This window comes from Pan paniscus, chromosome 4, assembly GCF_029289425.2.
Source record: "Pan paniscus chromosome 4, NHGRI_mPanPan1-v2.0_pri, whole genome shotgun sequence".
Lineage (NCBI taxonomy): Eukaryota > Metazoa > Chordata > Mammalia > Primates > Hominidae > Pan > Pan paniscus.
In genome coordinates this window covers 49,300,257-49,327,824 of record NC_073253.2, presented here as the reverse complement: position 1 = coordinate 49,327,824, position 27,568 = coordinate 49,300,257, and the positions used below count along the sequence as shown (strand labels likewise).

Here is a 27,568-nt window from a genome sequence, read left to right as displayed (position 1 = left end):
TGCTTTTGACACATATTGTCCAGCCCTTTTTGACACACCCCCTTCTCCATCATCATCAGAAGGAGGACACTGTTATTAATAGACAGACAGAGGTCCTGAAAAACAAATTTGAATAGACATCCAGGAATGACAAGATTTTTAAGGAAAACAAACACTATAAAAAGGAGATACCAAATATAACAAATGACTAATACTTGAAGAACAAATGTTAAAAGTGATAAAAAAATTAAAATATATGTGATCAATATATGCAAAGAGATTTATGAGTCTGCATATTCATAAAACAATTTTTGTCTGCAACATAAAGGAAGCAGCCAGATTTGTTGGAAGTAAAAATGTTATCAATCAAATAAAAATAGATGGGTTAATTAGTGTTGGGAGACAATTCTCCATTGGTCTCTCGCATTCGGCACATCTTGCAAAATGGGGCACTGACTGCCCTTTGTTTTACCCTATCTTCTCAAGGATGTTTATTTAGGAAATGCCTTGGAAAACAGAGACAGTGTTTCTTCCAGAGCAAGGCATACTTCCTATTCAGTATAATGAAAATGTTTCCCTCTCCAGCAAAGGGCAGACATGCTTATAAAAGACACAGAATCCCTAAGCTCAGGGTTCTCCCCTCCTGTCACGCAGCCCACTGTGTGTACAGGTAGTGTTTGGCCCTTTTGCTCCTCACTGTGGGAATTAGGACTCAAAAAAACCAGCACAAATGCTAATCCTCTTGCTACTCCTATTCTGTGAGTAATAAACTACCTTTGTATCTGACCGAGAAATCTCATGTCTTCTTCCAGTATCCATGAAACTACAATAGGCTAATTTGCAAGTAAGGTAAAATCTCAAACTTTTCACAGTTCTTAACATTATCATAATGGAAATACTGAGAGCCCAAAATGGTGGACTGAAAGATGAAGTCAAGGTATTCTCCCAGAATTCAGCCCAAAAAATCATTTGAGTATGGAGAATACTTAAAAAAATGTGAAAGATTGAGCCAGAGACTCCAATATAAAATAGCAATTCAGAAAGAACAGAGAGAATTGAGAGAAATCGATAATCAAGAAAAATAGAAAACAATTCTCCAACCCTAAAAAAACAAATAAATATCTAAAGTTAAAATATTAGACTATGTCAATGAATCACTTTGTAGATTACTTAATAGTTACTGAGGGATGGGTAGGTACAGTGGCTCATGCCTGTAATCCCAGCACTTTGGGAGGCCAAGGTGGGTGGATCACTTAGGGCCAGGAGTTCAGACCAGCATGGCCAACATGGCCAAATCATGTTTCTACTAAAAATACAAAAAAAATTCCGGGCATGGTGGTACACACCTGTAATCCCAGCTACTCGGGTAGGTGAGACACAAGAATTGCTTGAACCTGGGATGCAGAGGTTTCAGTGAGCTGAGATCACAACATTGCACTCCAGACTGGGCAACAGAGACAGACTCTGTCTCAAAAAAAAAAAAAAAAAAAAAAAAAAAAAGTTACAGAGGGGAAAAGGATGCGTCTACAATGGTACAAGCTGGCAGAAACCACATTAAACAAATGATTGATAATACTTAGCATCATGAATAAGACAAACTGACTCACATTCTTTCTGGTGTGATGCACTAAGGACACAGTATCACCTCTATAATATTCTTGCCAAAAAAATGTTTATTCTGAATCTAGGCATGTGGGACCCATCAGACAAATCCAAATGGAAGGACATTATGTAAAACAACTGACCTGAACTCTTCATTCAAAAATATTCATGACATTAAAAATGAAAAAGGCAAGGATGCTGTTCTAGATTAAAAGAATATAAAGAAACATGACAGGCCATGCACAGTGGCTCATGCCTGTAATTCCAGCACTTTGGGAGGCTGAGGTGGGAGAACTGCCTGAGGCCAGGATCAGTTTGGGCAACACAGTAAGACCTCATTTCTACAAAAAATAAAAACAAATTAGCCAGGCATGGTCTTGTATTCCTATAGTCCCAGCTATTGGGAGGCTAAGGAGAGAGGATCACATAAGCCCAGGAGTTCAAGGCTGCAGTGAGCTATTTATCATCACTGCACTCTAGCCTGGGCAACAGAGCGAGACCCTGACTCAAAAAAAAAAAAAAAAAAGACACAACAAGTAAATGCAGTGCATAGTCCTTAAATGGATCCCTCAATTTAAAAAGAAATGATAAAGTATTTTATTGAAACCATTGGGGAAATTTAAATATAGACTATATATTAAATAATAGTATAGAATCAAATTGTATTGAATCATATTTAATCAAAGTTAAAAAAAATTGGTGCATCCCTAGGTATAGATAAAAGAGAACAGTGTCATACCAGTTATTAGAAAAACTTAGTTTGAACATGAATTTATATATCCAGCCAGTTAGAATCTAAGTGTGAGCACCAAGAGGGAGAGAGAGAGAGAGAAGAAAATCTATTTTCGGTCATATAAAAACTAACGAATTTTGCATTCCACAGATCTCCTCTGAAATAATTAGTCAAGGATATGCTCCCAAAAATGAAAACTGAATTCAAAAAAGAAGAAGATATGTTTGAAATCCAAGAAAAAGTGGTATACAAAGAAATCAGGAGCCATAAATAAACAGCATTAGGGTATGAAACAGTTCCAAGAGAAAACTGCATTCAACTTTATGCTATTAAAAATGTATTCAGTGGATTGTTTTCTAGGACGAATGAATTATCAAAATTAATGTAAGAAGAGAAAACATTTTAAATAAACCATTAAACCTAGACAATACTTAAAAAATAATCAATGATTCACGCTTTAATAAAAGTCAAAGTCTTACATGATAGTAATTTATAGTTTCATTTGCAGTGGATTCAAAATTTCAAAATTCAAAAATGTCAGTGGAAAAAGTACAGTGAAGGAGAACTTTCTGTACTGAATACTAAAAACATAATAATTAAAATATCATGGAATTGCCACAAGGATAAACAAATAGATATAAAATAAAACAGTATATCCAGAAATAAACCCACATTTATGTAGGAACTTAATATATTAGAAAGAGCAAAGTCAACAGAAAAGTCATTAAATGCTGTTGGGGCAATTGGCTCTTCATTTGAGCTAAAAATTTAGATTATTATACCATACCATATACAAAAGTAAATTACAGATGAATTATAGAACTGAACATTTCAAAACTGTGCAAGTATTAGAAGAAAATATAGGCAAGGCACAGTACCAAAAGACATAAAAGAACAGCTTTGACTATACAAATTTAACTTTTGACAAAATACATTACAAACAAAATTAAAAGACATAATAGAGTAAGAGATATAAGCAGTATATACAGCAAATGATCAGCGTCCATCATATGGAGAGAACCCCTACAAATCAATAAGAAACCCAACCCATGGTTTAAATGGGCAAATTATACAAACAGAAAATGTAAAGAAGAAACACAAGTGGTCAATTAAACATAGGAAAATAAATGTTTACCTATGTAACAAACCTGCACCTATACCCCTGAACTTAAAAGTTTTTTTAAAAAGAAAGTAAAAAACAAAAAAAGAAAAGAAGTTTAACCTCGGTAGTAATAAAGGAAATGAAAAATAAAAATAAAAGTGCAATGAGATTCTATTTCTCCCCATTAGATTAGCAAAAATTAATGTTGATAATATGAAGTGCTGGGAAAGGGGTGGGGAAATGGGCCCTCTGGTTTACCACTGGTGGATGTAAAGTGTAAATTAGCATAGCCTTTTCAGAGGCCAATTTGGCAATATATATTAAAATTTAAAATGTGCATACATATACTTTATCTCAGTATTCTGCCTCAAAGCATCTGTTTTACATAAATATTGGCATATTGTGGAAAAAGAGAACAATTAAAACCTAAATTCTTTATTATGGAATACTGCCCATCCATTAGAAAGCATTCCATCAATTAAAATGCACTAACAGGAAAATATCTCTAAGCTGGACTACAGTAGCAAAGTAAGTTGTATAACAACATATATAGTATAATTACATTTTTTAATGCTGTATATCTATTGAGATACTACTGTGTGTAAGCCTTGGTCTTTGGTAGTAGACTTACAGGATTGAAGAAAACAGATAAAATTATTGGCCTTACAAAGTTTACCTATGAAGTTTGGAGATGAGAGATGAGTGTGGGGCTGGGAACAGCAAACAATAAACTAGTAAGCAAATACATAAGCAAGATCATTTCTGATAGTGGACCTTTCTATGAAGGCCATAAACATGTAATGTGGTGGAGAAGAATCCTAACATAAAGTCGGTACTATCGGTAAATGAGAGCAATTATAATCCACTTGCAGAGTAAACTTGACACCACATACATTCTGGAATTGAAAACCCCTTAAATTCATATTGATCTTTTCTGTCTTTTAGACATGTTAGCTAAAGAAGATACCATATCAAACTTCTGCAGGGATTTTGTGAGCTGACAGAAGCCCTAAACTGAGGGCCAACATTCACGGTTTCCATTCTGGTTCAGCTACATTAGCAGAGTTAGATCTAAAAGTCACCAAAAATAGGAAAAGTAGATTATTACCTGCCTTTACAAGCCCATAGGGCTGTTTCAGGATCTTTGAAATCTTTAAAATGATGTTTTACTTTGAAAAAGTTATGGAAGGGCATTTGTCTTGTAAGTAGCAGAATAATCACAGGTATTAAGTATAATCAAAGGTGTTGTCAACTAGACCCCATTTATGGCTTTGCATGTAAAAGGTGTGATATGGAGGAGGTGGAGAGAGGACTCCAACAAGGAACATCACATTTCCTGGTGTCCTCCCTTGTCCCCATTGGAATAAAAGCTTCAGGCTCTATAGTCTGGACCTCAGGACAAGGAATAATATGGCCCCAAAGCTAGACAAAGCCCATAAACCAGAGAATTCTGGTGAATCTTCTTCCCCTCCTCTGTGATGCCCAAACCATACTCCATTCACCAAGGCATTTCCAACCCACAGGAGTGTAACAGAAGCCTTCAGGTTTTGAAAAGCAGAGGACTGTTTTGGGAGAGTCCTCATTTTGCTGCTTCCCCTCATCTCAGCTACCCCTGCTCAGACTCACATCCTAAGGCTGACCCTGCCTAGAGATACATGGCTGGTAGACTGACTGCACTTGCCACACTCTGCCAAGAGGCAAAATGCAAATGCTTTTAAGAGGGCAATGCCCTCCAACTGTGAAATGGTAATGTGCTAAATTATGTGCTTAATTAATTTCCCCCCAAGAGCACACCATAAAATTGGAAAAACAATTCCTCAGGCAAGTCCCATCACCCAGGATCAATGCGCATAAAGTACACAGGAAAGGATCAAAGTTTCTCATCAGTCAATGTGTGCATGTGCTCTGGCTGAATATTCTGAGTTCCACTATAGGTTCCACTATAGCTTGGTGAAAGGCATACAACCAATTAAATTGCTTTGCTCTTTCTCCTTGTGTTGTTACCACATGGGTTGGAAACTTCAGGGATGAGATTTTTGCTACTTCCCTCCAGCAGGAATCCAAGGAAAAAACTTCCTGTTAGATTTTACCATGAGCAGCCATCCTCTTCACAAGTTTGTAGGTTTTATTTTTTATTAGTTTTCTTGTTAATGCAAAACAATCACAGCAGGATTAGGGAAACTGAGCTAAAAGGTTAGGTGATATAGCCACTACCTCATGAATATTCAGTGTATGGGCTGTAACAATTACTTAACAACTAGTCTGGAGTTATATCTGCATGACAAAAATAAAACTGGATAAAGGAGGCAAAAACACTACATATAATAGCTACCCTTTTTTCCAGACTACATAATGTTATACAACAGCTTTGTAATTATTTGTATAATGTTTTTATTGTTTAACTCCAGCACTGTAAGCTCCATGAGACAGAGACTTTCTTTCACCTCCATATCTCTAGCATCAATCCCAGTGCTGGTAGCTGACAGTCAAGATATATTTGTAAATGAGTGAATGAATGAGTGAGTGAATGAATGAACAAATGACTAAGCCAGGCTTAAAACCCAGTTCTCGGGCCTCATTGACCATTTCCATGGTACTAGGATACCCCCCTATGGATGCACAGATTTTCAAGAAAGAATAAAAGACATTAAGAGATTGTGCCTAGGCCATACGACATAACCTCCCACTTAATTTCATATAAATTTATGGCTGAACCAGTTTGGAGATTTGTTTCCAGAAAGTACTGATTTATTCACTTGAGATCAATCATGGTAAATACAAGTCTTAGTGGGTAGGTAGTGCATTGCTGTGGATGGCTACCTACTACATGGCATTCACATTTGAGTTGATGGTGTTTTATGGTCTCAGCGGTGTAAGGCTGGATCAAGGTCAGGCTTTCTCCTCATAGAAGGATGTGTTGAAGGAGGTTGGAGAGCCAAGGAATTGGAAGACAGCTGCATGATCCCTGCTGCATGCTGAGAGGGCCAGTGTCTAGAATCAGAGAAAACAGCAGGAGCTCTCATTCTTTCTGCTGGGTGTCACCTGCTCCTGGCCCTTTTACCTGCTCCTGCATCTAAGCACCAAAAGCCAGTAGGTTTCACAAGCTAAATCCCCCCTCCTGAGCTAACTTAATCTAATTCACTAAGAATGGGTTATAAAACACCAATACTCTATCAAAGACAGGGGCTTTAATATTATCTTGATCTTTAGGTTGCATTGACCTCAAACTGTCTTTCCCGGAATGTTGTGAAAACATGCTATACACACAAACACACATACTCATACATGTATATATCTAATTATTTTATTACTCAGAAAGCTATTAGGGTTAATGGAACATTTGACTCAAAGCATAGCCAACCTTAGCACTGACATCCTGCATATAGAACCTGCCTTTATGATTTCTTTTTCCTCTTCTCTTTACCAACACCCTCCCTCCCTTAGGAAAGGAACCTGGCGGGGGAACCAAGAGTTTGGATTGCAAAATTGAGGAGAGTGCTGAAACACCTGCCCTAGAAGACTCCTCATCATCCCCTGTAGATAGTCAGCAACATTCCTGGCAGGTTTCCACAGACATTGAGAACACTGAAAGGTAAGTGGGAAGTTACCCTGAATAGACTGCCAATCCTCCTCCCGTTAATGTTCTTAGGGGCCACAGAGAGACGAGGCTTTCTAGTTCAGATTCAGAAGCAGAGCTTTCTTTGGTATGCCAGAGGAGCATAGTGCTGTCAGGGACCCTGGAGACTGCCTAATCTGCAGACAAGAAAACTGAGACAAGAGAGGGTAAGCAGTCCAAATCCTGCAGAGGAACACTAGCAACACCCACAGTAGGCACAGGCTCCCAGGCCTCTGCTTCTCCCACTCCAACACATTGCATCTCCATGGAAAATGAGAACAGTGTGCTGCCTTGGAGGGGAGAAAGTCTACATGCTGTCACAGTTCACCTACTGGGCTGGTACCCAAAATTCCCATTTGTTTAAGGGAGAAAATCCAAAATTACACAAAGATGCCTCCAGTAAAGTCTCGGGTTTCAGGTATATGGAACAGCCTGCTTAGCTGCCATTTAGGGGCTGAGCATTCTGTCCAGTTCACAAAGGGCTTCTCCCAGGGCCCCCTTCTCTTACTCTCCATAAGGTGGCTGATGGCCCCTCAGTGGTCAAAGCAAGTTAATGCATTTTCTTAACTTCAGTAGCTCACTTCTAGAGAGGCAGTTTCTTTCTTGAAAAGAAGAGACTCTACAGTGATTTTATTTTATTTAGGAAAAGGGAGTAATAATAATAATATTATAATAAACACCATGTCCCATCTAGATGCTAAAAATGACATTCTGTGAGGCAGAAAGATAAGCCTCTTGTTTATTTGCCTTTACACTGATATCTGTGCCCTTTGCTACTGATGTCCCCAGAGCTGGCACCAAGCAGCTGAATGAATACTGGGCAATTCCACTGAGTGTTCTGTGTGTATGAGGTTGAGTCACTGACAACATAATGAACATTTTATTTTTTTTTATTTTTAGAAATGTAACACACAATGGCATTTATAGCCATTGTGGTTCTACTTTCAGATTGTGATATAATTCTAAAGCTAATTACCGAATTTCTGTGTTTATAGAAAATTGGAGCATGTGGTAATTATGTGCTATTAATAAAACTTGGATTTTGTATAAGCTTGGAAATGCAACAATTCAAACAATAAAGCTGTTTGGCACCGTTTGATGGCACTATAGACAAATGATGAGGGAGTGATTTATCTTAATTTATAAAGTAGAAAATTCTTAGCTCTGTTCCCAGGGAAAAAAATATCTGCTGAAATGCCATATCAGGGCATAAACATCAGTGAAGCCATTTTACTTTGCAGACCTTAGACAGCAGCTATATTCACGCCTTATAAGCTTATAAGAAGGGATGGCAGTAAGAGTAGGATAGTTAAGGCCCACAACGTTGGCAATGTTTCAGTTCAGCCTGAAAGCCCAGATTCTGGTCAAAGGAGATGGAGGTGGGCACAGTGGACCTGGTCCAGGATGTGGCTAACTCCGTTCTCCCTGGCTGTCTGCCTTGAGAGATCATGGGTCTCAAACTGGACTGCACAGTTAAGTCATCAGGAGGGAATTCTTAAAATACTGATGGCTGGGCCCCACTATAAGCCAACTGAATCAGGCTCTCTTGGGGCGAGACCTGGGCTTAAGGTGATTCTCCTGTGCAGCAGCCAAGGTTGAGAATTGGTGCTTTATTAGAGGAGACCTTGCCTCAATCCCCCATGTTGCATTCCTAGCCGTTTCTCACCCATTCCATCTGTCCTTGAGATCTTACATGAAAACAGACTGTGCCTTGCACTTGTGGAGGTGGGGCCCCACTTCCTTTCTCCTGCCCTCCTCTCTCACTTGATCAGCATGCAGCCCACAGATACATCCTCATACCTCGCACCCATGGGAGTGGATTTGGAAAGTTTTTACAGGTATATTTCCGCAGATCCTCAAGGCTGCTTTCCCTTCCTTTTCCAATCAATTATTACTGAGACTTGAGTTCCTCTTCACATATCAGTCAATACTTGAAAAGGAGCTCCCATGAGGTCTCCAGAATTACCCTAAGAAAACGATCCTCAAACCGTGCTCAACAGAACAGTGGTGTTTTGTGAAATGGACTGAGAGGTTTCATACCTAAAATTAAATGGTGACTGTCTTTCCTCAAATAACAGAAGAAAAATAAGTGGATAGAATTTCTTCAACTTTAAGATGATCTTCCCCACAAAACTTTCCTAAACCCATGGTGCCTGCCAATGCTTGCCTATCCTCAGTTAATTAAAGGATGCATCTGCTTTTTGTACCAAATTATGTTCCTGGCTATTTTAAATGAAATCTGCCCCTATGTCCTGGGGTTTCAAGAGCACTTTCTCCAATGCACAACCACCCGGACGTGTGTAGGGACAATTGTCCCAAGGGTTTCAAAAGATGAGTTCTCCCCTACCTTAGACTAGAAGCCTCCTGAGATGGCTTCCTGCTTTACAATTCTGGGGTTTTATGACCATGCATGCTCTGAGATGAGGGAAGATATTGGATGTATGCAGTGGCATTGCATGCTGTGTGCTGAAGTCAGGAAGTGTGGGAGGACGGTCCATGCTAAAGGAAGGCCCAGCTGTCCCCAGGTGGGGTTGTTTTCCCTCTTGTTCCCATACTGCGCCCCTTTCTGTTTCATCCATTGTAAGGAGCTCTTCTCTGGAAGTTTTAGAATTTGTTACTCTTTCATTATTCCAAGTCAATGTAATAAGTGTTGGTCCTGGTGAACGCTTAATAGCTTAGTTATGCTGAATTCCAATCGTAGTAACAAGAGACTATTAAAACCAAGCAGAAGATGGAATTGGAGGCCATTGTCTTCAGTGAAACAACTCAGAAAACAAAATAGCGCATGTTCTCACTTGTAAGTGGGAGCTAAATTGTGGGTACACATGGACATGGGGTGTGGAATGATAGACATCAGAGACTCAGAAGGGTGGGAAGGTGTGGGGGGTGAGAAAATACTCAGTGGGTAAAACGTACATTATTGGGGTGATGGATGCCCTAAAAGCACAGACTTCACCACTATGCAATATGTCAAAGTAACAAAACTACACTTGTACTCCTTAAATTTACACAAATTTTAACAAACGAGCAAATAACAGCAAGTGAATGTACATAGCCACTATAGTCCTCTGACCATAAAGCCTTGATAGCACCATCACCCAGCCTCAAGTTTGCCCTGGGTAGCCCTGTTGCTCCAGTTGTACTTCCTTGGCCTCTCTTTGCAAATCTAAAGCACTGTCCTCGTGACCAATGGCTCTTCTCTGATCTCAGCCAGGTTCGACTGGAGGCAGAGATGAGGGCTCCTGCAGGAGAATGCCCTGTAGAAATGTTTGGCAGAATAGCTCTCACTTTTTCCTGAGCCAACCCATCTCAGATTTTTTTTCTTGTAAAAGCAAAATAAATTCAATATTTGCCTACTGGAAACTAGAGCTAGTGCAATTAGACACAGACTCTCATCCTTCAGTTGTCTCATATAACAGATTGTTTGAGATTTCATTTTGAAAATTTACAGCTGATTATTCTGTCTTTTTATCAATTTTACAGAGACATGAGAGAAATGAAAAACCTTTTAAGCAAACTCAGGGAAACTATGCCTTTACCATTGAAAAATCAAGGTGAGTCTTGTCACTTCTCTTTGAGGCAGAGGATGTTTTTAATGGGATAACCTTGGGAATTGTTTCTTGGAGATTAAAGCATGTGTCTCACACAAACAGTAGAAGGCATTGAGCATTCATTAGTCTTTCCTCAAGAAGATATCAAAATGAGACTAGAAACTCTCTGGTGAACACAGAATGCTCTGAGGGGGCCCAAGGTACATTATGACCTTAAAACGAACTCCTCCTCCACTGGCCCTATTACTCACTGTGGAAAGCACCAGGCCAGGCACAGCAAGAGACTTAAGAACACCTACAAAGGAAGATCTCTGCCATCCACTTGTGTAATTATCTTTAAAAAGTAATCCAAAAAATTAACATATATTGAGAACTTACAGCATGCCACTATTCAAAATACTTTGCATGTATTAACTGTATTAACTTATTTAATTCTAAACAACTTTGAGGGAAATGCTATTAGTGTTTCCCAATTTACTAGAAACTGGCGCACAGAAAGGTTAGCTAAATTGGCCAAGGTCACACAGACTGTAAGTAGAAAAACTGGGATGTGAAATCAGGCAGTGTGTCTCCAGGTCTATCCTATGGGAGTATATGCCCTAATGCACAAATGAGAGGGAGATGTTCACTAGAATGAGGGAAAGTCCTCTGCATGCCTTTTAAACTATTGTATCCTCAGTATCTGGAGCCTGGGACATAGTAGAATAACACCTGTCACAATCGATGTTTGTTAAATCTGCACCTACCTTTGCAGCCCCAGAGACTGACGACGTGTACAAAGGACCAATAATAAGTGCTTACATTAAGTATACATGGTTGGAGCAGCCACAGGTGAAGTACCAACTTCAGAGGATGGTACATAGAGGTGGAGAAAGGCTTCTAGGAGGCAAGAAAGAAACTCTTCTTGTTTTCAGTGAGCAAAGCCTGATGGGAGGGAAGACAGGGTGCCACTTGCCTTGAAGTGAGGAGGAGGAGGAGGAGGAGGAGGATTTGGCAGTGGAGCTGGAGGCTCCTCTTGGCTCCAGGAGCAGCTCAGCAGAAGGTGGAGGGGTGGAAGTGAGAACACCAGATGAAGAGGCTGAGGAGTAGTGTGGCCTGAGCTACACAGGGGTGGAGGTCAGAAAATAAGAAGCAGGGGCCACAGCACATCAGATAGCTCAGAACATCCCCTGAAGGGGCCTGGTCACAAAGGCCAACTGGCTTGAGCCACAGGCATAGTGTTTTGAGAAAGTAGAAAACATGCTGTAGTGATGAGAGACTGCTCTGACCACCACATGGAAGATTGTTGCCAGAAATAAGCACAGTGTTTAGAACAAGGGCTTTGAATTAAGGATAGCCTTGGGTTCAAATGCAGGCTCTGCCACCTACCAGCTTTGCACCCTGGAACAAGTTGTTTAACTTCTGCAAATGTATTTCCTCATCCCTGCAAAGGGGATAATAGTATCACCTACTTTAGAAGTCTGTTGTGGGGATTAAATGAAGCAATGTGTCATACACCTACTACCAAACTTAGAGAGCAAACACTTGACACTGTTACTATTATTGTTGTCACTGTTATTATTATTATTTACAAGTTGGCCAACCCAGCTTTGCTCAAATCACCATCAAATAGAGGAATCCCTGCTACCACTCACTCTGCAACAGACCACGTGTAGTGTATATGTCAGGCTGGTCTTGTGCCTGCAATTCAAAGCATTGGCCCCAGGACTTTAGATCCACAGCTCATGTTTGAAGCTGTCCTCAGTGTCTTAATAGGTTTGGCAAGCCTCCTTCATCAGTAGCACGCTGGCCTCTCACCCTCCCTCACATTCAGCTTTCCTAGAGGATGGCTGCCCAGGGTCCCCCAGTCTGAATTTCATGGGTGCCATGTCACCTATATTTTAAGCCACATCATCCTAAACATTCCCTCCCCATTTAGTGATCATTCATCCAGCAGTTTTTGACTGTGTGTTAATAGAAAAACAGAAATTTTGTTTTATTTGGTCATTTATAATCATAAAGAATATGATATAAATATTTTATGTGACTTTGTATCATCTTTATACACAGAAAAAAATAATTAGAATTTTAATTACATTTTTAAATGTAATAATAATAATCAAAGGTTGATACTGTGAGTGAAACATGAGTGAAAAGGGAATAGTCATCAAAATAAATTATACTCAGGACTTGAACCTTGGATCTATCTGGGGAACAAAAAGGAAAAAGCTAGAAAGGAGACATAAGGACTTATTCAGAAGGAAGTGGTGCAGTAGGATTTTAACAATCAAAAATAACTAATGTAAAGGATTGTGAGGAATCTGAGTTTCTTCACTGAGGGGAGAAATGGGAACCCTTAGCATGTGACAATACATCTCTGTTCTCTATGTGTTTAACATGACCTCACAGCCTGCTGAGCTGACCAGTGGGGAAGGGGACTGTGTCTGAACTGGAGGATCCAGAGGGAACCTGAAGAGTCTCCCTGGGAATATTTTGACAGATGCATATGGCACCATTTTAATGAACAAATCATATAGATTCTTCTTGCTACATAGACTGAGATAGACCATAGAGGCTTCCCCAATTCCTTTCCGGAATTCTTTTCAGGTGGTTTATTTATTATATAGGTCTAATATGTGCAGGAAATGGTACAGGGTAAAATGTGGAAAAAAGTATTCCAGTTCTTTTCTGTAGGACCTTATTGTCAAAACATGATTCTAACGGGATGAAAACCATTATAGAAAGCCATCTGTTTTCTTTCTGCCTTCTTATTTCCTTTCTCTTTTTATTCCATTTCATGGGTCCTCAAATCAGAAAAAAAGGGAAAAGATACCTCTCCTGGTCCCCATTTTTCCTATCTCAACCCCGACCACGTGAAAATGCTGCCGACTGAGTCCGCTATTCTCCAGGTTCTAACTCAGCCCTCAACTCCAAAACTGTTCCATGTTTATTTCAGCATTTAAAGACTTAATCATATCTTCTCCCCTTTCTACTACAGTCAAAACTCGGCTCCACAATGGTTTACTTTAAATCAACTTTCAGTGGAGAAGAAAGGAAGGTGGCCAAGGGCAGGAATTTTAATGGTTAGTGATTATGCCTTCATTTTCAGCCTTTTCTTTCCCGTCCATCCAGTTTAAGACTGGAGGCCAAGAGATGCACGAAAGAAAAGCAAGCCACCCTTGCACTGCTGAGTTCCACTGCAGGCTGCAGACAAGGGCCAGGTCTCCTGGCTGTCAGCCCGCTGTTCTTTCCACTGCTTCAGCGCCCCTCCTGTCCTACATTCTAGGACACTGGCAGTGCTGTAGGGAGCTTCATTAATTATGATAGTCTCACTATGTCAAATGGATTACAAATGGAACCACCTGTGGGGAGCCTGCAAGGTTACTGACAGAGGCTAAAAGGAGATTGGAAAGTGAAGGACAAGCATCTTCTAAATGCATGCTGTTATCAAACAAAACAAATCAGCAGAAATAAATTAAGCCTGAAGGACAGTTTTGCCTTTTCCAAAATTCTGACTTAGTGAATGCTGTGGGAGGTGTCGGTATGTTCATTCTTGCATAGAATTTGGTCGTTGATGCCATGCACGAGAATCAGTCGAGAAGTAGGTAAGTCAGGAATTGACCTGGGCTAGAATGAGTCCCCTCCTGTGAACAGTACTACTCCAGACTAATGTGGGCCTAGAGATAGTTCTCCCAAACTCATAGCATCCTCCTCCAATCAGGACCCCCACATCCAGAACCGAACCTGGCTGTGTGAGGCAGAAGAATTCTCAGATATCTGGCTGAAGAACACTGGGCAGTTATGCCACCATCTAGCCTAGAGATGACCTTTTAGGTCCTTCCCCCAAGGGCCTCATAAAGACTTTCTATGTTTCTAGCTGCTGTCTGAAAATTATTCTGGGCAGTTTTACCAGTAGCCCCATATCCTTTGCAATTTCTGCAATCTCTTGTCCAAGATTCAGTGTGACATATGTAAACCAATCTAATTTCTTAATGCATTACTCTATTATGTTGAGCTCCTACTCACAAATGTGAAATGTCTACTCACTATCTACTGAAGGAAGAACAGACCTCTCACCCCAGCAGCCTTTGTCCCCATCCTCATCCAACATATAATGGTCACCAATGATGTGTCAAATTCTGTGCTAGGTGCTGAGGAGGTCTCTCCTCCACTAAAACCTGTCCCTTTCAACAGGGAAAAATTGGATGGGAATCACCTAGGAAACTTTTCCAAATGCCATATGCCTCCTCTCTCACAGATTCTGGTAGAGCCTTCAGGGTTGGGCTGAAAACAACTATTACATATGCAGACACACACACACACAATTGGAAAGACGCAGAAATTAGTGCTCACAATATAATAATGCCATAACAGTTAGACATGGGTTGCTACAAGGTATATTAGATTCTCACCTAGCCTAGGCTTTAATTGAAAATGGGGGATTATTAGGGATTGCTTTTTAGAAAGTATCTGTGCTGAGAATTTTTAGGATGAGTAGCACTTAGCCAAAGAAATAGAAAAAAGATAGTCTAGGCAGAAGATTCTGGATGTGTGAAGGCATATGGGGAGATGAAATAGGAGGGGATTTTGATAACTGCAAGGACTTAAGTAGATGGGAAAGTCTCTAGACAAAAGGCTTAAGAGAGAGACAAGAGCTGTATCATTAAGGCCCCTTAGGCCATGTTAAGAGGTTTGGGAGCCACTGGAAGGATTCCATAAGGAGGCAGGTGCAGTCATCCAGGTGAGAAATGCTTAAGATCTCACCTAAAGTCAGGGGATTGGAGAGGAGGACAGAGACAATTGGATGTGGTGCATAAGGAGAAGCAGAATCAAGGAAGAAACCCAAGTTCAGACTTGGAAAACGGAGTAAATAACGATGTTGGTCACCAAGTTAGAGAGAACAGAGGAGCAGTAGTAAAGGCAGAGAACAAAAACTTTTGGACATGGGGGGAACTTTCTGGAGCAGTGCTCAGTGGTTAATAGTGCTGAAGTGAGACATGTGATCTGAGAGGACTGAAACACAGATTTGAGCATCATCAGCATAGTGGGAATTGAAGCCCTACCCACAGTGTGCACAGACAAGAGTCCTGGAATACCAAAATGGAAGGTTTGAGAGGAAAGATCAGTTTACAAAGGGGACTGAGATGAAAATCACAAGAGCATTATTAAATAAATCAAAGAAGGTTGCAAAGAAGGAATGGTCAGTGGTGAAGTTAAATATGAATTGGAAGTGTCCACAGGATTTAACAACAAGGTAGTCACTTGTGGTGTTGGCAAAAACAGCTTTCTTGGAATTTTGGGCATGGAAGCTTGGCTAAGGAGGAGGGGAAGTGAATGGCAGATGATGAGCTGGGGCAGCCGGGGTAAATTCATTAAGACTTTTATAAAGAGTTGCTTACAGAGCGGTGGGAAGATGGGACTGGATGCAGATGATGTGCCAAGAGCTGTAGCAATTGTTTATAGAAGCAATGGGAACGTGAAGGAATGCAGAAGCATGGAGCAGTCAGAAAAGACTGCAGGAAAAAAAATGTTTAAGCTAATCTTTGAAGGAGGGCTTGCCATTTGTCTAAGGAGGGAGGACTTTTCTGAAAAGAGAGGTGGCAAGTGCAAAGGCAGCAGGCAAAAGAAGGTACAGGCATCATTAGGGAATTCTAAGTAACTCTGTTTTGGACTATCTCCTCCTTCATAAGCCCTTCATTCCAGCCAGACTGGACTGTTCACTTGGACCCAAATTCAGGCTGCCTTTGATCACTTCTCTTTATTCACACTGTTCCCTCCATTCTGAAGGGCTATCCCCTGCCACCTTCACCAAATGTCCAAGTTCTCATTCCTCATGGCCCAGCATGAACTCCAGGGCCTCCGTGAATCTTCCATAAACATCTTTTTCCTTCTCCTCCAAATGGGAGGAATCTCCCCCCTTCTCCTGCCTGGCATTCTCATAGCAATGTATTCAGATCTTTCTTACGGCATTTTTCATGAAGCCTCATAGTTACTCAAGGAAAGATCCTTGAGGCCAGGGACTATCTTTCTATTAGGATCCATCTTGGTATTATCCTCAGTACCCAATGTAGAGCCTTGGACTTAGCAGGCCTTCTGTTAATCCAGTGGTTCTCAAAGTGTGCTCTTAGGACCAGCAGCAATGTCTGGGAACTTGTAAGAAATGCTGATCCTCTGGCCCCACCCCAGAGCTACTGACTGAGAAACTCTGGAGGTGGGGCCAGCAATTTGTGCTTTAACAAGACCTAAGATGATGCTGATGCAGCTAGTGTTTGAGAACCACTGGCTTAGCTGAGGGTCTCTCTCTTTTTTTCCCTGGAATAGATATTAGTAACTGCAGTGTAGTAGAAGCATTTCTTATCACCTATATAAGAAATCTTTTATCAGCAAAATAAATTTGAGCAATAGAGAAGTGGTTTGGGGGAATTGCAGTGTCCCTGGCTTTAGTAGCATTCAAGAATTAAATGTTGAGGCTGGGCATGGTGGCTTATTCCTATAATCCCAGCACTTTGGGAGGCTGAGGTGGGAGTATTGCTTGAGGCCAAGAGTTCGAGTCCAGTCTGGGCAACATAATGAAACCCTGTCACTCCAAAAATAAATAAAAAAATTTTTAAAAATCTAAAAGAATTAAACATTGAATGACTGAGGTTTGAACTTACTGGTGGCCAAATTTCCTATTCTCCCTCTTTTTTTTTTACTTTCTCCTGTGCTTTACTTACTCTGCTTCCCTTTCCACCTTTCATTTTCACATTTAAAACTGTCTTAGGTTATAGTTTTCTGAGAGTGAGTACTTTGGAGAAAATATGCTATAAAAGTCTTAATTAGAAGCCACATCTAAACAAAAATTTGCAATAAAAAGCAAAGATTTTCCAATAAGTTCAAGTGGATTATTCCAGAAAATTTAGAATGAGTGGGGAAACATTCCCTTTTGCTTACATTCTTGCAGTCCTTCTGTTTATTCAGTGGTTCTCATAGGGTGGTTTTAGGACTAGCAGCAATGTCTGGGAACTTGTAAGAAATGCTGATTCTCTGGCCCCACCCCAGAGCTGCTGAGATAGGCTTTCAGAGACAGGATTTCAATCAATGTGGAGAGACACATTTCCTTGGAGCTGAATTCACTTCAAACCATCCCAGGAATACTTACTGCTTGGTAAATTTCAGCATTTACTGCAGGTGTCAGCTCCCTATGGTGTAGAAAGCTGCTCTGAATTTCTGCCAATAATTTCTTAGCTTTTCTATTACCTCAGCCTTAGGTGATAGTCAGACAAGCTCTAAGCAAGGCAAAGGTCTCACAAATGTGCAGCAAAGATGCCCGAAACCAGCAGTTGTCCTTAATAGGCAGCCTGACCTTTCTTCATGTCTGAGCACTTTCTCATCAATCCTAACAATTTATTCACTTGTGAGAGAGATATATAGTACACATAAATATATGTGTATATGTGGGTATGTATGTGTACATAATGTGTATATATATGCTATATATATGTATATCTGGATACATATATATATGCTATATATATATATCTGGATACATATATATATATAGAGAGAGAGAGAGAGAGAAGGCTGAGCGAGAAGAATTTCAATAGCTCAAAAGGCTGTGCTATTGAAAGGTTTTTAGGTTTTTTTTAATCCACTGTAGTGAGTGCACCACAGATATAAGGGTGAATCTTGAAACAAATTTCATAATATCTGTGTATAATACCTACTTGCTTTTAATATATACAAAAACCAGACAGTGGAACTAAATATATGACCACAACATACACGTACACATTTTCCTTTGTAAATACAACATTGTGGTAGATATTTCCTCATGTAAGAGGAGCAAAACACATCAGAGTTGCATTCTATAATGTATAAAGACCACTTCAGTCTCTCCCCAAATTAGATGTCTTTGGGGAAAGGGAAGGAGATACCAGAATTTAGAAAATAGATCTTCCAAGTCTTAAATAAAGAACACTATGAAGATCTTTCTTTCCCATAAATATCTTCATAGTTTTGGTGACTCTGTTTTAGGGAAGCATTGAATTCCAGGTGAATTTGAGTTTCAGAAAGTGTATTCAGAGTCCAAAGAGACACTGAAAGGTAAAATTCTTTACCCCTCAGAATTTGCTATATCTTTGCCATATCCAACTAGGTTAAATACATTGATCAATTCATGGTTAAAGAAGTAAGAGTCCTAAAAATGATGAGAAAATTAGTTATTTCTTTCTGCTCCAAATATTTCATGGTTTATCTCTGAGATGTTCTCCTGAAAACTGAGGCTAATGTTTAGTATCTAACACTGTTTTCAGTTTCTTAACTATTGGGAGCAAGTTAACTTTAAAAGAAAGATATCCTCTTTTTAACTCTCATAATGTTGACATCCAGATTATAGTAAATTATTTTTCACTATGGAAAGGACAATTATAGCCCTGTTTTTCTCCATGTTAACAGAATATGAGCTTTAAGAGAGGATTTTAATGTCTGGAGACTGGGAGGGTGGACTGTGTTTGATTCATTTGATATGCCCAGCGGAGGCGCCTGTTTCCTTCTCTGGCTTGGACTTGCTACTCTAGCTCTATCTAAATATATAACATAGTGCAACATTCCAAGGAACACTGTCAACCTTGGTGGGTGATACTAATTTACAAATAAGTATGACACATTAGAGCCTTTGGGAAGGGGAGGAGAAGCCCAGACACTTAGATGACACTTTACGTAAGAGGACTGGAAAGCCAGAATCTATTTTTGCTCTCAACAGTTTCCTGAGCATTGTAAACCAAAAAGTATCTGAGACACATCTCAGTCAATGTAGAAATTTATTTTGCCAAGATTAAGTACATGCCCATGACACAGCCTCAGGAGGTCCTGAGAACATGTGCCCAAGGTGGTCAGGCTACAACTTGGTTTTATACGTTTAGGAAGACATAAGACATTAATCAATACACATAAGATGTATATCGGTTTGGTCTGGAAAAGCAGGACAACTGGAAGCGGGGCTTCTAAGTCATAGGCAGATTCAAAGATTTTCTGATTGGCAGTTGCTTCAGTTATTATCTAAAGACCTGGAAGCAACAGAAAGAAATGTCTGGGTTATTATGATAGGGGGTTATGGAGACCAAGGTTTTATCATGTAGATGAAGCCTCCAGGTAGCAGACTTCAGCAAAAATAGATTATAAATGTTTCTTATCGGACGGAAGGAGTCTGTTTCATCAGTCTTAAGGTCTCTGTGTTGATGTTAACTCCAGTCAGCTTTGTCTAAATTCCAAAAGGGAGGAGGATATAATGGAGAATGTTCAACTGCCTCTTCCCAACATGGCCTGAACTAGCTTTTCAAGTTAACTTTGGAATGCAGTTGGCTGAGAGGAGGGGGCCATTCAGGTGGTTGGGGGGCTTACAATTTTATTTTTGTTTTACAGCATCTAGGCTCAGTAATCAGGCAAAACAAGCCCTCTTCTACGAATCAGTTCGATTGAGGTGGGGCACATTCTTCACTTTAGCTATCTCTTCATCTAAGTTCTGCTTCTGTGCGCTTTGCCAAGCTTCCATCCCCTTTAAGGTTAGGACAGGGAAAGGAGGGATCTCCTTAGCCCCACTCTGGAAGGAAACTGCAACTAGTCTTGGCGGAGCTTAGGTACGTAACAGTCACCAGTGCCAACCATCTTGTTGCCCTTAGCTCCAGTCTGACCATGTCCTAGCACTGCCCCAGTTGGAAAATTCTAGATTATCCCCTCATAGTCCTTTGCCTCTGGGACCCACATTGACAAGTTCTGCTTCAACAGGATATTTCTACCCACCTTCTCTTTTGCTTTGCACTTTTTAAAAAAACCCAACTCTTTAAACCAGATTAGATTTACTGGTTTATTTCTTCCTCTACTTGTCATCATCCTAAAAATTTCAAACCAAAACTTATTAATTCAACAGCTGGCAGTCTTCTCTGAATGCCCTTGTGTACAGAAATCTATAGAAAGTGCTGGGGAAAGACTCAATAGGAAATAGTTGAAACATGAAGAGACATGAAGTCGATGAATGAAGGTGCCATAATGATCCAATGTAAAGGAGAATAGTTAATAATAGCTATTTTAACTAAATGCTTCCTCTATGCTAGACAGTAAGCTACTCACCATAGCTAAATGTTTTTCATAGATTATTTCATGTAATCCTCACCTGGGATAAGTTTTATTAAACTCTATTTTACAGACAGCTTAGCAAGCTTCAGTTACATGTTCAAAGTCACAGAACTGGCAAATAGCAGAGGCAGGTTTAGAAAAGAAGCCAGCCTTACTCATAAGCATGGGTTCTTTCAAATAAGGTATATACGTTTCCCAACTGAAAGATTGCCTCTAAGCAGTTTCAATTCAATTTTAAGCAGTGGTTCTCAGCCTTGAACTCTTTTGCCTCCCACCCCAGGGAACATTTGGTCATAGCTGGGGATATTTTTGGTTGTCACAAATTGTCATACAGTGCTACTGGCATCTGATGAATTGAGGGATGCTGCTAAACATTCCACAGTGCTCAGGACAGTACCCCACAACCAAGAATCATCTGGTCCAAAATGCCAACAGTGCTGAGGTTGAGAAATCCTGATTAGGAGGATGGTGGATTTTTAAAGCCACTTCCTAAAAAGCAGGTTGTTGTGTCTATACCTCACTTATGTGCACATTATGTCCCATCACAGATGACAGCAGCCTTCTGAATCTAACTCCCTACCCCCTGGTGAGAAGACGGAAGAGAAGGTTCTTTGGGCTGTGTTGTCTCGTCTCAAGCTAGGTGGCTCCTCCTGGAAACCCACTGAGAACATCTGAAAAAAAATCACAAAACCCGAGGACCTCCAGACAGCTGAACCACACAGTTATTGGTTTCTGACTATGTTTTCTATGCTTCCTTATTACGTTTATCTGCCTCCCCCTGCCCTTTTAAATGATTTTACACTTGAAAGCAGCTGCCGTCAAGAAAAAAAAGAACAGATTCAAAAACCAGGCTGTTTTTAAAAGGGAATTTTAAAGCTGACATTGTGCATGTCTGCTCCAAACCACGCCATGACAGATGCAAGAATGATGATTTTTAAATTATTTAAAGGTTTTTTTAAATGTATTATACAGAGGAAAAATATTTCACATATAATAGTATATCTATAGCTCTTGCTGATCTCATGTTAAAGTTTATCGTATATGAAAGAAGTCTTTAAACATAGAAATCTATTTAAAACTGAAAAACTGTGTTCAAAAATCCAATCTATCAATATCATTAGAAATAATATTATAAGCAAACATATACCACCTCACCTATTGCTTTCTCTGCACTCATTTACATTTAGTCTTCCATTCTGTCAGAATCTAAGAGCTTCAACATAAAAGTATCTTAATTTATAATGCAACAAAAAACACATATGAAAAGTACTAAAATTTTGTAAATACACAATAATCCTAATACCTTCGTACAAATGCATATGGGCAACTAATTTCTTTTTGATCCAATGATGTCTTTTTCAGCTTCTTGGAGAATGAAGTAATCCAGTTAGGAAATGGTGTAGTAACATATACAATTGCCCTCAAATGTAAAATCAAATATTATTACATTTTGTTCTAATTGAAATCTGAAGCATGGTGTCTGCACATCAGCATAGTGTTAAATCTTATAGGGCATGCTGGAATTAGCTCAGATCATAAAAATATTTAACATTTTACATTGTTAATAAAGTTTTTTAGTTAAGCTAAGCTTGTCTCATTTTAGATGACTATGCAGATAAGATTTTTCCAACGTGTACTTGGTGTCTTGTCTTATGCTTAGACTCTTGAAAGCAGGACACATTAAGCAATACTATATTTTAGAAAGGAGGAAGCCACATGCTTTGTTTTTCTGCTCACAGCTTTGTTGTGATCTTCCTTCACTAAACTTGTAACATGGTACAAATTTTGTTATACCGTCTCCTGTTCTTCCTTTGGCCCATTTCCCAGACAGAATTTCCCATGGGTTGAGAGATCAAGTCTTTGCACTTTTTTTCTTGTTTTCCATAGTCTGAAAAACCTTCAAGTCAGACAGGAGGCACCAGTGTCTAGTACAATAGAAGGATGAGCTAGATGCCGATAAGTGGTTTATCCAAGACACATCTTTAGTCCCAACCCTGTTCTTTCCCAATACTTATGTGCACAGGCATTTATATGTATACCAATATTTTTACCTAAAAACTAAATATATTAAGGCCTTTTGCTTTAGTGAAGATGAACTACTGTAATAATTATTGTATTAGGTTGAATTATATGAAATTTCCTATATTTGACTGTTTTGACCTACAAAATGGCAATTTCATATAGTTCACCCTAATATCCGATGTGGAAATTATACTTGGAATTGTCTTCTAGCTCTTTTGATTGAAAGTGAAAGAATTAAAGGGTTGGAAGAGAACGTTATACAGGTCTCTATTTAGATCATACCAGCTGGTTTTTGGCCTTATTCTTTGAATCTAGAGTTGTGTTCCAATGAACCAGTAATTAATGCATGGTTATAGGTATACCTGGCTTCAAAAAAAAGAAGTAGCCGTGGAAAGCTATATGAGAAAATCACAATTTTCTGAATCAAATATTTGTAAAACAATTTGGCTATTTAAAGACTCTTAGGGTGAATACTCCCTGGAAAAGCAAGCAATCCAGACTTATCTGGTCTGCAAACCTTGATTTCAGCTTAATATCCTTTCCTGAATCTAATTCATTTTCACCCACTAAGGTCATTTCATTTAAGATCCATTGTTTTTGAAATTTTGAAGTAGCCCAGTTTGGCAGCTCTCAGCACCTGCCTCTCTGCCCTCTCCTATACTTCAACTATATTGAACTCTAGCTTCAATCTAGTTCCTACTAATCCATGCAAAAGTTATTAACTGATAAGCCCAATCTTGTTCAGCACGTTCTTCTAAATGCCTGACCTAAATAACTTCTGCTTGGTTAACTTGTGTTCATTCTCGCCTTAGCCTCAGTGTGAAAGTAACACTTACCTTCTGTGCAATTGTCCTTTGTACAACTGAAGACTGTTAATAAATTCAGGTCTCACCTCCATGTCTGAAAAGGCTGTAGTAGCTATTCATGGAGATGGGAATTTGTCTAATTACCTAGCCAGAGTTTGCATATTTAAGGTAATATATTCAGCTACCGTATATTTTATTCATAGTGCCTGTTTTCCAGCCTTTGATCAGTTTTATAGTTCCCGTGGATAAACTCCAAGATCTAAAGATCCTCTTTCAGTAGCATATACTAAAATTAAGTTTAGTGCTCAAAATCCTGGTAACCTACACTGGCCCAAGGTTACAGTAGGTAATTCACCGTCTCACATTAGACAGGCCAATGCATCCCTTAGGAGCTGCCCCGCTCTCCTCTCACCTACCAAAGGATTTTCTCAGGTGTGGTTCCAAGCGATAAAGTTCTACTGTCTTGGCTTCCTGCTGGTAATTCGCTTTCAGATTAGCAATAACACTGAGCTGATCTCTAGGGTTAAGAAGAGAACATTGAACTCATTTTGTCGCATGTACCCACAGGCTTGAAACAGTAAATGATGTAAACTTTTGTGGCATACATTCACCCATTTTCCCACCACATCTTTAATATCCTGTGTTGATTTTTTTTTCAAATTACAAAGACAATACATGTTCTTTGTGGGAAATCTGAAAAATACTACCAAATAGAAAATAAAAATCACCTGAATTCCACCACAACCACATTGTTTAAAACCACATTTCTGGGTTTTAAATCAGTCAGTGGCTGGGCCCAAAGGCAGTTTTGGGTAAGATAAGTGAAGAAATGCCCACAAGGCCAAGGTGTCACTTAAAAAAACAAACAAAAAACACAAGCCAGAAAAAAAAAATCTGTCCGCTAATGTTTTGCACGCATCTAGGAGCAGACTCACTGCAAACCTCTGGTTATGCCATTATTCAGGGGTACAAAGAAAGCTTTAGAAGTAGCATAGTCCTGATGCCTCCTCTAATGAGTTAAAGCTCTTGGGGGAAATTCTAAAATTGCCAGACCATTTTGTTTCTCTGTGCTCCTACGAAACCAGTCGGGATACTGAGTGTTTGGCAATACTGCCACCTACTGAAAGCTGAGCTTCAGAGTGAGGTGAAATAAAGACAGAATGTAAAAGCATCCACTTTGTTTTAAACAGCAAACAAATGGACCAGATTAACAATGATCCCATCTGGAATTTAAAACTCTGAAAGTGTCAACATTGAAAGGATTAAGGATATCATCCGGTCAAACTTCCCACCCTACCCACATACCCAGGCAATGTCTATCATTTCTTTGTCTTAGGAATGTCACCAAATACAAAATACTCAACTTTCAGGTAACCATAGGTAGGATGAGAAAAAGCTGTGATACTATTGGCCTCAGGATAAATTATTAGAATTAAATATATAAACCATAATAGACCTAAGAATATAAAAGAACTGAGTATATTATAAAAATGACATTTCAGATCTATCAGAAAAGTTTGGATTATTAATTTATATTGGGATAGCTGGTTAGCTATTTCTTGAGAGAAATATTAGACCTATACCTCATAATTTTTATCAGAATAAATTCCAAATGAAATAAAGATTTACATATTCAAGCACATAAATAAACATACAACAAGACTAGCAGGCAATGTGAATGGATATTTATATAATTTTAGTGTGAAAGAAGCCTTTCTTTGACACCAAAGGAAAAAAACAGAAAGGATGGATGGAATTTGACTGATTAAAAATGCTAAACTCCTATATAGTAAAAAATAACAAACCAAATTGAGAAAACAATATATGCAACAAAAAGTATAGATCTCAAATACCTATTAAGAGCTTAAACATCACTACTTTTGGGACATTTCCATGATCTACAATCCCCTTCTCAACCAAGTGTTTCCATTTCATTCTTTCCTTATTGAACGTTTTCATTATTGCTTGTTTAATTGCCTGTTTATCCCTATTAAATTGGAAGTATAAGAAGGCAGCAACCATGTCTATTTTGCTTATTGTTGTATCCATAACACCTAACACAGTGCTACACAAAGCAAATGCTGAAAACATACTTATTGAATGAGTGAATAATGAATGAATAAATGACATTTTATAATTCAAGGAGAATCAAACTTTCCAACAGAAAATTGGACCAAGAACACAAACTGGCAATGCACAATAAACTGAAATAACCTACTAATAATAAATATGAAAGTGTTTTAATATACTAGTAATAAAAAATGCAAGTTAATATGATATGCTCCTTTTTATATGTCAGAAAGGCAAAGGGTATAAAGAATTAAAATTCCCAGGGACAAAAAGGAAGTATAGAAATAAACCTCTTACAGAGTCAACAGGAGTGTAAATTGATTCCACCTTTCTGAAAAAATATTTTGGTAATATAGTTTTCCTGAATGCCTAGTAATTCCACTTTAGGGAAATTCTCCTTTAAATGGGTCAGAAAATAAAATGAGCTAAGATGTATTTATTCATTATTCAAAAAGTATATGCAAGAAAGGATGTTTATAGCAGCATTATTTGGATAAGCAGAAAAATGTAAATAAGCCTACTTTATAGGGTTGGTTAAATATGGTACATCCTTTCAATGGAATACTCTGTACCAATTAAGAATAAGCACCATATGTGTATTTATTGAAATGTACAAGCTATATTGTTAGATGAAAAAGAAAGTTATAGAGGAATATTTATAGTATGATCCCTTTTTAAAAATATATGTATGCATGTGTGCATTAAAGAGTCTGAAAGGATACTTGCCAAAGTGTAAAAGCATTTATCTCTGGGAGGTGAGATTTGGAGCAATTATATTTTCTTTTTGCATATCTGTAACTTCTAATTTTTCCACAATGAGCATGTAGTGTCTGTAAAATTTTTCAGGGAATAAACAATGATGTTCACACTATATATTAAATGAAAAACACATGTTCTAAAACAGTATGTATAGTATGACACAATATTTGTAAAAAAGAAAATTATATATAAATATATCTATGTATGTATATATATGCATAAGAAAGCTAGAAGGACATACACTAAAATGTTAATAGTAGTTATGGGTAGTGGGATTATGGGTGATTATTTTTTCTTTTTGCTTTTCTGTGTTTTCTAATTTTTCTACAATGAACATGTATTACTTGTGTAATAAAAACTAATAATAAAAGTTTTAAAAAATGAATATGTGAGAGGGACATTTTTGACTCACTACTTGTCTTCATCCTCTTCCCCACCCTATTCCCATCCCCTCCTTGGCTTATTCTTTGTCAAAATATGGGCGGGCAGTGGGGATATGGAGAGGAAACAACAGGGCACCAGAGCTTTTGAGAATAGAAGAGACAGACAGACACAAAGACGGGTGAGAAGGAAAGAGAGAGAAAGGAAGAAAGGGTCTGGAAAAGAAGGTAAGAGAGAAACAAAACCTGGTAAGTGAAGGAACTAGAGGAAGGAGTAAAACAGATTTAGAAACTTTTTCACTAACAAGAGCAATGTCTTTAAATTTAGCTCAGGGTTTCTGATAGCTACAGCAAGACAAAGAAATACATTAAGTTAAATAATTTTGTTTTCTAATAAAAGGATACACACACACACACACACACACACACACACACACACGCACACATACCCCTACATTCCTGGAGAGATATCTAGAAATGAAATTCTGACAGGAATGTACCCCAAGAAGGTTTTCAAGGGGCAAACTGTTGTGGTCCAGCTGGGTGCCAAGGGCTGTACAGTACAGCTTGGAGTTCATAGACTTTCATGTGAATCTCAGATGTGCTGCAACCAAGTACATGCCTGTGACTAGCAGTTCCAGTATCCATTCTCTCCTTTTCTTCTTTAGTAATAGAGAACCCAAAGACACCACTAGTCACCTAAAGTAAGACTCCCATTTCCCAGGCTCCTCTGCATGTGAGTGTGGCTGTATAACTGAATTTGGCCAGAAGTGTATGAGTAGAAGTGCACAATTTCCAGGTAACATTCATTAAATAAAGGGCATGCATTTTCATGATCTTCTTTTCTTCCCTGTGC

General features: G+C 38.9%; 1 protein-coding gene across 2 annotated transcripts in view; it reads left to right on the top strand.

Annotated features, from left to right (window-relative positions):
• Positions 1-26,717, top strand: part of RGS7BP (regulator of G protein signaling 7 binding protein) — a 108,741-nt gene extending 82,024 nt beyond the window's left edge. Inside the window, exons 4-7 of one of the 2 annotated variants that reach the window (XR_004671540.3) lie at positions 6,861-7,008; positions 10,516-10,586; positions 13,561-13,645; positions 21,224-26,717. Coding sequence is in view for 1 of the 2 variants with exons in the window: in XM_034960035.3 (XP_034815926.1) it covers positions 6,861-7,008; positions 10,516-10,586; positions 21,224-21,315 (311 nt within the window). In the remaining variant the exon portion in view is untranslated. The remainder of the gene's footprint in view (positions 1-6,860; positions 7,009-10,515; positions 10,587-13,560; positions 13,646-21,223) is intronic. The other variant, XM_034960035.3, reaches the window with a different exon arrangement.
• Positions 26,718-27,568: the final 851 nt, after the last annotated feature.